Below are 11086 nucleotides of genomic sequence, written 5' to 3' on the forward strand. Positions count from 1 at the left end.
TAATTACATTTTCATTGTAAATTAATTATTTGTCTTAGATGTTACTAACTGAAATTTTATGTTAATGTTTAAAAATTTAACAGGTAAAAATGCTCCATAACTTTAAAAGTAAGTTAAAAAGTAAGTTAATTTTTTAAACTATAAAAATAATTGAATTATATCAAAAACTTTTCATGCTTTTACTTTTATATAAAAAGGAAAAAAACTGTCCGTAAGTTGTTAACACAAAATCTATTTTTGCCACTTTGGCAAAAACTGGCAAAAACCTATTTTTGCCGGGCGGTAAAAACCGTGGTTTTTTCCATAGTTTTTTCCGCCCCCCGCAAAAACTTGCCAACCCTGATGAAGCACCAATGGAAAACTAAATTATGGATGAATGTTAAAGCTAGTATATTTGTCCAAATACTTTGACAGAAAAAATATAATTTGAGCAATAAATTTAATAATAATTATTATAAAAAACTAATATTTATGACAAATACTTGTGCAGGGCGGAAACTGAAAACACTGAGACATGGGATACTGGTTAAAACTTGCACATTTTTACAAATGACTTTAATTTAAAAAAATAATAAGTATAGTTTGAGCAATAATACTAAAAAATGTGCTTATATTCTGATTTGAATCTCATAAATTAACCCTTTTCCCAATATCATTATTACGAAAACTGATACTTCGAAACATAAATATACTATTCATTAAGTTACCGCCCTATAGCCAGGGCTAAGGCAGAAATACGTGAAATACACCGCCAGCTCAGTATGCCGGGCTGATGAGTGCTAATAAGCACGAAACTGCAGTCCTCGGCTGGAAATGACTGAGCTGGCGGTGTATTTCACATAAATATACTAGTTTGAAGCACAGTAGTTGAAAACACCAAGATATGACGTACTGGTTAAAAAAATATTTTCCCTGAAACTGATCGGTAAAAAAAAGTTTGATTAAATTTTATTAAATTGTTCCATGTAAAAATGATGAATAATTATGGAACAATAAAACAAAAAATATTATATAATTCTATCTCAGAAATATATCTTTCCAAACTAAAATAAAAGCTTTATTTTAAGCGCAATCGGAAATGCTGCTGAAGAGTAAGAACCAAAACCAGAACTTTTAATTCGTCATGCATCTACACGCAATTTCACTAAAATCTCCGCAGCAATTCAATTAACGCCATCAATGGTTACGCGCTATCAGACGCACATCAACCTATCGATAATATTGCTCAACTGTCAAATGGCCCCTCCCCAACTGTTCTTTCCTACTACATTCACACACCCTGCATCGTTTTCACGCACCTTTCCGCCAAGGCAGAGAGAAGAAGAAGACCAGGTCACTGAATTTGGCATCCCGCCAGGGCGCTTGTTTTAAACCTCCCCAACATTACATCACAACTTCAGCTTGCTTCTTTCGCTTTTTCCCAATCGCACATTCCCGACTTAAAAACCAGTTTTTCGACGAGGCTAACTTTTTTTTTTTCTTTCTCTCGGCAATGATTTCTATTTTGTTTATTGTTCATTTATTTTTTTTTTTCCTCCCCCGTTTTGTGCATATTGTGGTGGTTTTCTGCTAAACAGACTTCGAATTAGGGTCATTTCTCGAAACGGTCACAGCGATCATTTCACTAAAAGCAGGGGAGTCGAAGCAGATTGGAAACCATGTTGCTCCAAAGTGTTCCAATTTAGCTAGAGCCAGAGAATCGCATCGAAATTTAATCTCACCACTCAACGAGAAATGACCGAAACCCTTATTTATCTATGAGAAGCAGACAGCTATCATTTGAACTTCGCGAGGAAATTTTTCATCATTACTTTAAATTCTCTCGAAAAGTAAGCTAGTAGGAGAGGGGGGGGGGGGCTCTCTTTTTTCCACAGAATTTTAATTCACAAGAACAAATCGGAACACACGTGCGGGTTGTTTTTCTCAAGTTATTTACATTTTGAGTCTAGGCGCTATATCTTTAAATGAAAGTCGGGTTATTTAAATTTTAAGTATATCTTTAGTGAAAGCTCGCATTTTTGTTTGATTATTTAAATTATATTTTAGCGATGATGCTGAAAAAAATATACCTAAATCACATTATTAAAATCTACAAATAAAAGGCAACCTCGAAATGTGTGACCCAAAAATTATCACGACAGACCTCGCTCAAAATTTGTTTTCTATTAGAACCGGAAAAGTTTAGACACCGGTATTAAAAAAAATTAAATGGATATGTTGTTTTATTCCGTTTTAAAGCAAAATTGTTCCATAAATTCATTAATCTAGGAGTGAAAAAGTTCTTGCACTTGATATTGCATTAGATACATATTGCATTATGTATCTAATCCTTAATTTTTCTGCACACGATGAAATTTGGTAAAATCTTTTATCATAATTAGGACAGGAGTTATAAGCGCTTTAAGATCGATTATTCATCATTGCGAAATATCAGTTAATGAAACATTAGTTATTCTACTATGATACTGCTATTTTAGGTAAAAATGTTTCGGTTTTCTTTTGATGGTAAAGAAAAACAAATGTCAATAAAACCCCAAACATGTATTTATAATACTTTGATCGACATACAATTATAAAACAGAAACGAAATTTAATTGTGCCATTCGTTTACAAGTCGTTATCGCGGATAACATTTCTGTTACAAGTGAAAAAATGAAGAAAAAAAAGCAAGAAGGAAAATCCCGCAGTGTAACAAGTAAAACTACCTTGAAAAAGCTTACAGGAAATTGAAGACACCCCCCCCCCCTTCCAAACACATACACAATAAAAAATTTAAAAAAATTATTTTTTCCAGTAAAATATTGAATTTATTCCAACAAAATACTTTCATTTTTAAAACATCATTCTAAACTAAGCATACGCTTTCGCAAATACCACGAATTGCAATAACTTGATCAATCCTTCTATATGTCAAAGCAATTGAAAGTGACAGATAACACTATTGCGCTGCCAATTATGTATCAATTGCAATAATTATACATTCCAATTGTTTCTATTCATCAGAGTTTAACGACAGCAATAATTTAAAAACTAAAATTTAACTTATCTTTTTCTTCCAAATTTATGAAAATCTAAAAAGAAGCCCGAAAGTGTTTAAAATTATTCCACTGTGTGTAATCAACGGTGTAACATTGCAACGGCGCTAAAAAGGGTCGAATTTTAGCTGATCACCTAAAGGGCCATTCCACGGAAAAACGAACGTTTTATCCCGCTCATTGAAGCTCATATATTTCGTTAAAAAAAAATAATTTAAAAAGAAAATTAACAAAAATTTAACGCTTAAGAAATCACAAATGTATGTGTAATTTCTCAAGCATAAAAAAAATTGTTCATCACCTTTCAAAATCATCACTTTTTCATGAAATATATGAGATGTCACGTGCGGTAAAAATGGCGGCTTTTCCGCAGAATAGCACTAATGCTATTCTAGTTCATTTATTTACTATCTATTTCGCAAGCCAAAAACTGCAAAATTGTTTCAAAAGCAACGCAAGCCTTTTTGCATCGCAACGTCTTTGAATGTTAATTGGCACCACCAATCGTCGCAATCTCTTGGCGACATTTGCCAACACACCGTCTGCCATTACCAAATTCTCGGAAAACATCGGTCCGCCGTCGAACGGAGTGGAGAAATCCCAAGTTTACCACGCACAATTGGAGACGCGCAACCCCAAATAGCAGATCGCAGACATAAAAAGAGAACTTAAGGAAGACGGGTCAACGATCGACTATTTTCCTGTGCCCTGTGAATCACAGCACTGCGACCGACGCATTCCTTTCTTTCGGTTTCACTAATTAGAGCGTGAATTAAACGAACTATCTCTTCGGTATAACGAGTTCAATTTTTCCGTCACGTTTATTCCGCATTCGGAAGAAATAAAGCAAAACGCATTGATTATGAAATTACAACATGTATGAAAAAACGCTTTGGTTTCTTAACCGTCGACAACTAATGTTGCTGTTACAGTCTAATATCTCACTTAGGCTGACCTATCCTCATCGTATTTCCTCATCATTAGTCAGTGGCGTAGCGAAAAATTTTTCATGGGGGGGGGGTCATATGAAATTTTTCGAAATTCAAGGCCGAAAACCTCAATTGTAGGCCCTTGGATGCTCGTACAAATAATTTAGCTGTCTTGTGAGTTGGAGGGGGATATGACCCCCATATCCCCCTTATATATTTATATTGCGCTTGTGTGGGGGGAGGGGTCATCCTTGCTATATCACATGCCATTTCTTACGTTAAAGAGTACAGTTAAGTACAGTTCTAGAAATATAATTTCAGGCTTCAGTATGATGCCTGGAGTAAGTTTTAAATGAAAAATCTGGATATCAAATAAATCTAGCATATAAGTGTCAACAAAAGAAATTTATTAAATGGAAACTTTCTATTCCTTTGCATCAATTATTGGTTGTGAACTAAGAACAGACATATGATAGAGAAAACTTAGGGTTACCACCTAGCCACTAACAAGATTCAGATTTTTATTAAAGTAGCACCCAACAATTCATCACTTCAACAACATTTAATTGATTTAAAATAATATTTATAGGTCCCCCCCCCCCAAAAAAAAAACCTTGTGAACAGCTCTCATGGTAACATTAAATTAACATTAACCAAAGATCAACATTGTAGTTTCTGAAAACTATAAAACTCATAAGGATAAATAACTGACGGTTTAGTGTAGAACAGCATTTCTCCTACACAACTTGTAACAATTCCCATTCGCCCACACGTACAGTCAATGCTGCTACATTATAAATATTTTGGTTATTCAAACAAACAGGGCACTAACTAACACAACGATGATTTTTTTTTTCTTGAAGGGGAGGATAAAAATGTAGATCAAAATATTACAAACACGAAGGTATGAGTTGTCAGGGCAAAAACAGTCAAATCATAAAGTTCTCGCTATTTGTAGTTTCCATATTTGAGCATCTCAGCAGACTTTCTGCATTTATCCTCATATAAATAATAGCCAATGATAAAGTAACCTGCGTGTTTTAACAATGAAACTCGCACCACGGCAGGATAATCAGGATAATTTGATAATATGATTCGGTAGTGTTTAACATGCAGGAAAATGCTTTATTTTGACAAGGCTGAACTAGATCTGGTGACTTAACTGTTTTACTGATAAGACTGTCATTTCAGGGGAATAAAGAAATGTAAAAATGGTCAAGAATGACCACTATCTACTGGAGTTAAGGGTTAATCCACTGGAGTTAGGGTTATAATTCCAACTATCAAAATATCGCCAAACAGGCAATCGCTGCTTTCAAATATACATAGAAGCAAATGTTCACCCGTCATACCATGACAGGCAGCTTTCTAGTCTATACATATTATTCATAACAGTGTAGTTATGTATTATTTACATTAGAAATAGAGCTCATACTTAAGAGCTCTAGAAGGGGGGGGGGGGTAATGACATGTGAATTTAGAGGGTGGATCAGGGGCGAGTGGGGTCAAGACCTGAGCTGCTTTTAGGTTCAGCACCAGCACATTACTAATTTCATCAAGCACAGATATTGGTTTTTGATGAATGTTTTTGCACCCATAAGCTCACATCTTCTTACATTGTAAATGGTTGTTTGTTGTAACTGCTATGTATCTACTTTTTTGTTGTTGTCGTTTCTGTAAATGTGTGAATTTTGAACATAGTTGATTTTATATTTATTTTCAGCACAAAGGCATTTACTCATCTCTCAGAAGCATTATTTTTCTTTAAAATTGGAAAGATAAGAATATCCGATGATCATATGCAATATTAATGTAAATTTCGGAAATTATTGGTCACAAAACATGGCAGCGGTCCTGTGCAATAGTTGTTTGTGGAGCGAGACCCCCCTGCACAGGGCAATCCACTTTGGATGCCCAGGGAGCTATCATGGCCCCAAGGTGCTATCATATAGAACTTTTTCTTCCAATAAAAAATTCAGAAAAGAATCTTACTGACAGATGCTGAAATGGCACTGAAGTTTTAATTTTCCAACTGGCAACATTTGAAAACTTTTTTTTTTTAAGGGTTTAAATTTGAGACCTAAAGAAATGCTGACCTATATCACAAAGTTTCCCCAGAATTTTCAGCTTTCTTATAAACAAGAAAGACACATCAGACCAATGTCACGAATTTTCAAAACGCTCCTAGGAAGGCACATGGATATTGTAGCCCAATGTTAAAGTTGGAACAACAATAAAGAGCAATGCAATATAACTGAAGTTATTAAAATTAAGTAGGACACATGGGTATAGGAGCCATATGTTAAATTGTGTTTATTGGAACAACAACAAAGAGCAAAGTAATATAATCGAGGTCATTAAAAGTATGGAAGATGCATGGGTATACATAGGAGCCCTACATAGAGGATAGGAGCCCTCACACATAGGAGCCCTACAAAAAATTGTGCTTGTTGGGACAACAATAAAGAGTAATGCAATATAACTGAGGTGATTAAAAGTAAGGGAGGACACATGGATATATGAGCCCTATGTTAAATTGTGCTTGTTGGGACAACAATAAAGAGTAATGAATATAACAGAGTTCATTTAAATTAAAAATAAGAAGGACACATGGGTACAAGTAGCCCTCCTAACTCTTACGTAAAATTGTGCTTGTTGGGACAACAATAAAGAGCAAAGTCATTAAAAGGAATGTTTCTTCTAACATAAAAGTATGCAGTGTACACCTATATGATTAATTTAGTTTATGCCTATGTTAGAATTATTTTTAAATAAAAACAACTGTAGGAAGTTACATTACTTAGGGACTGTCCACTGTGTCACACTTTGAGGGAAAAGGGGGGTTTGTAAATTGTGACGAGGGAAGGGAAGAAGTAACAAAAAAATGCGATATCACACATCTTTTAACAATAGGTTTATGAAAAAGAGCTTGACATGTGACAAATGGGGAGTGGATTCAAAAATGTTGAAAAAAAAGGGGTAATGAAAAAATATTAAGAGTTAAGTTAGACTGCAGTGAATTCAAATGGAAAGAAAACTTTCCTGCTTTAAAATAATTGTCTAAACGGCAAAGTAAAATACTTTTCTTTAAAGCACAATGTTTTTAAATTGTTAAAATGTTTCAAGTTAAAGTAAAGTATTTTACCTTTAATTCTATGGGAGAGAGATGAAAAGTGATGAACCAAATGAATGAAAGGGGCAGAATTGAAAAGCAATGGTGATTAGCAACAAATAAATTCTTTAAAAAAGTACATAAGTATTAACACAACCATTTTGGTAATTACTAGTAAAAACATTTAAATGATCCTTTAAAATGCAATTATTGATTGATGTGATCATGATACAACCCAGGAGAAATAAGAAAATAACTTAAAACATTAAAAATAATGTACTGAATTCCTAAAATGAGAAACATAATGCTGATGTATAGATAATGATGATGAAACATAATGCAACACTAAAATTTGGAAGACCAACTGCCAACCTCCCTAGTGTTCAAAATGTAAGAAAACTAAGTTTTTTTTGCACAATCTGCTCTTTTGTAGGATAGCCTTTGCCTCTCCATGAAATTTTTGAAATGATGGGGTTGATTATCAACACTAATGCATCACTAAATGGGCATACAATTAGAGATGAAAACAAGGGAATTTTTAGTTACGTGTTTAGTAAAAATTGAAGATAGCATTAATATTAAAAATGTGAAAAGTACAAAAATTTACACATTTTGGCGACTTTATTTTGAGTCAAATTTGCATAAATGTGATTTGAGTTAAAAGATTATCATAATTATCTTTCACACAATCCTCTACTGCACACAAACAGAAGATATAATGCTGGAAAACAGTCGGTTTCAGTTATACGCAAACATATTGTTAGGTTTCAGTTATAAGCAAACAGAAGAAATAATGTTATGATCCAGCAAGTTTCTGTTATACAAAAGATTGAGAACTTCTAAATTGAAAATAAATACGGATCTTAAAGATGGCTGCTAGACTGATACGAATTTCAACTTAAAAATCTAACATATTAGGTATTTAAAACTTATTTTCTAGCAATAGTTCAAAACTTTGATGTTATGTTAAAGAAACAGTTTTACTTTTTCTTTAGTGGAGAACTTAAATGAGCAATGCAAAATGCTTGAATTCGAAGCTTTAAATACAGAAGCCTTTAAAAGTGCTGAATGGTAAAGAGATATGATTTCCAGACTAACAACAGAAACACTAACAGTTAAGAAAGCTGAAGAAAATTCAAGAATTATCGAAAAGCATCGCATCAGTTCTGAAAAACTAGTTTGTTGACAAAAATATTACATTAAAGCAAATTGGTTTTTTACAAACACCCTTAAAATACCAAACGAAATTTAGAGACATCCCCCCAAGAAGTAATTAATTCTAAGAGCCACGTTAATAATTATATACTCTAAAACAGATTCTGTAATTTTGGAATATTTAAATTTGACTTAAACAAGCCTTAATCCTTTCGTGAAAACAAGCTCCTTCACATCACAACGGAGGCAAAGAAATTTAGCCGCGCATAAATTCGCAACAGTAGAAGTTTAGCAAAAAATAATAAATAAATATAGTTTTTCTTTTCTCTCTTTAGAAGAAGCAATCGAGGCTACAAAAACCTTTTCTCAGTACCTTTACAAACAAGCAAGTGACAACTAAAATCGATAATGTCGATGGTTTCACCTATCAGCACTAGATGGCAGCATGGGTACCAGATCAGAGGCATTTGAAGTTATCGCTCGATGAACTTATGGATTAAGATTTTTTTTCCATTCGCCAAGAACATCAGAATGCAATAAAATTTCAAAAACTTACTCATATTTTTCCATGGTGCACGTGCATGGATCCGAGAAGCAAAGGCACAAGGAACTTTCCATATCATCTCTGCCGCTTTGGATGCAGCCGATCGCCATGAGCTATTAGAGACTGACTGACGACTATGTTAACAGATCTAGCAGCCGCTCAGACAAGTTAGCAGTCCGCCAAGCTTGGCTCCTGATCGCTATTTACTGTCAGCTGAGCTGAGCAAACACTTGGCGGGGGTTACTTTACAAATACGCATCGGCTTTTATGACTCGGATTATTCCAAGTGATGAACTAGTTTTCGCCGCGGAGTAGCGGTTGTTTTCGTTTCTGCCGGGCGGTTGTTGGGATAAACTTTGTAAAAGGCTATTCATTGATGATTCTTTTAAGTGAGCCTCTACTTTTCAACAAGCAGATTGGCTCTTTAACTAACATTTATTTTTTGTCACATGCCTCTTTTTTCCCCCTCTTTATCATTGCTTATTCTCTGGTAGATTTTAACGTTTCAGTATCATATTTTCGGCGCGGTAATGTTGACATTTGATTTTTTTGATTAATTAATTTCAAATCTATTAATTAGATTATCCCTTCATTTTACTGCTAGAAATCTTTTTCACTACGGCAGCAATTTTTAGTTAGTGAAAATTCTAATTATTATGTAAAAATTTAACTATTTCTTTAAAGTCAAATATATAAATTTATCGCTTTTTTTTCATTCCGGAAAACAGTCTGAAAGAGAATTTTCGGGAACAAAATCGTGGTTTTAGGAAAATGAATTTTCTTTCATCGGATTAATGAATCAGTTAATTATAATTAATGAATGTTTTCTGCTTTTATGGAATAGTGATTTAGGAATTTTAGAAAGGAAGTCAAGTATTAAAGTCACTCTCAGTTCTCAAAATAAAAATTCATAACTTACAAAACATTTATTTATGCATATACATTCGCTTTTATTTTTATGTATTCATTCTGTTCCCTCTTTTTACTTTCTTCTATATCTAATATATAGAAGAAAGTATTGGATTCGTGCAAATTTTCGAATTTCGAATTTTGACGGATTCGAACGTTTTGAGGTGTGCTGAGTCCATTTCGACTATTTTTGAAAATGTCTGTCTGTCTGTGTGTGTGTGTGTGTATGTATGTATGTGTGTGTGTCACGTCTGTGTGTGACCAGTTTTTTGTGGCCGCTCTACAACAAAAACTACCGCATGAAATCGAACGAAATTTGGTACACATATGTGCCCGTATGTGAACTTGTGCCCATTGGTTTTTGGCGCGAATTCCTCCAAGGGGGGTGGAGCAATGGGACGTTTTTTGAGTTACGCGTGCTTGCTATTCCTCAGGAAGTAACTGGCGGAATCAAACAAAATTTGGTTTATATGTTGCCATTAACAGGAACAGGTGCTGATTCAATTTTGGTGTCAATAACTCAAACGGGGGTTGAGCTATAGAACGTTTTTTGGTCGTCAATTGTGACTGCTGTATCTCAAGAAATAATGAACGGAATGAAAGAAAAATTTATCGGCAAGTAGCCCTTAGTGGGTATAAGAGCTGATTTTATTTTGGTGTCAACAGCTAAAAAGGGGGGTAGCGCAATCGCCCGTTCTTTTTTTCCATTGTGAGTACCCTATCTCAAGAAGTAATGCTACGTTCTGGTTGAAATTTGGAATCATAGACTAATAATAAGAGTAGACCGAGCTATGGCAACCCTTTTGCTGCTCATAAACCAAACCATGTGACTGGTGGATATCCTAGCAACAGCGGGCGTTAATCGTAGCAGACGATCAACGCCAGCGCGAAATAAAATAAATAGAATTGATGGAACACGGAAGAATGATCTTTTATGGAGTCCGATTTGTAAATTTGTTATTCTAAGTTGTAAATATTTTGTTAATATAGTGAGTTTTTCGTTTAGATAGCATTGTGCATTTTCTTTAGTCAATTTCAATAACTCTCTAAGCAATAAAAGATGCAAGCGACCAAGAAGAATCAGCAAACGGTAAGATTTTTACCTACAGTTTCAATTTAAGATACCGATTAGTACATTTTTGCGTTAACGCAAAACGTTTACGCCATTTCGTTCACGCCAACGCTGACAGCTCCAAATGAAATAAAAGTTACCGAAAACTGATCAAAAACTATTACTAATGTCAAAATAATGTATAACTAAAAGAAAAACAATTCAATCTCTGCACCTGGAAGTTTTTTTTAATGAAAACACATTGTCTTAAAATACATGTCGAGTGCCAAACTATAGATAATGTTGCCATCTAGCAACCATGCTGCCAAAGTCTTCGCCAAGCCCTTCCAC

The 11086-nt window shown here is 34.2% G+C and overlaps 1 protein-coding gene across 1 annotated transcript in view; it reads right to left on the reverse strand.

Moving 5' to 3' along the window:
• LOC129226634 (zinc finger MIZ domain-containing protein 1-like) overlaps nucleotides 1-8867 on the reverse strand; it is a 70525-nt gene extending 61658 nt beyond the window's left edge. The window contains 1 exon segment of the mRNA XM_054861263.1: nucleotides 8788-8867. Coding sequence (XP_054717238.1) covers nucleotides 8788-8849 — 62 coding nt within the window. The 5' untranslated portion in view covers nucleotides 8850-8867.
• Nucleotides 8868-11086: the final 2219 nt, after the last annotated feature.

Source organism: Uloborus diversus, chromosome 7 (assembly GCF_026930045.1).
Source record: "Uloborus diversus isolate 005 chromosome 7, Udiv.v.3.1, whole genome shotgun sequence".
Taxonomy (NCBI): domain Eukaryota; kingdom Metazoa; phylum Arthropoda; class Arachnida; order Araneae; family Uloboridae; genus Uloborus; species Uloborus diversus.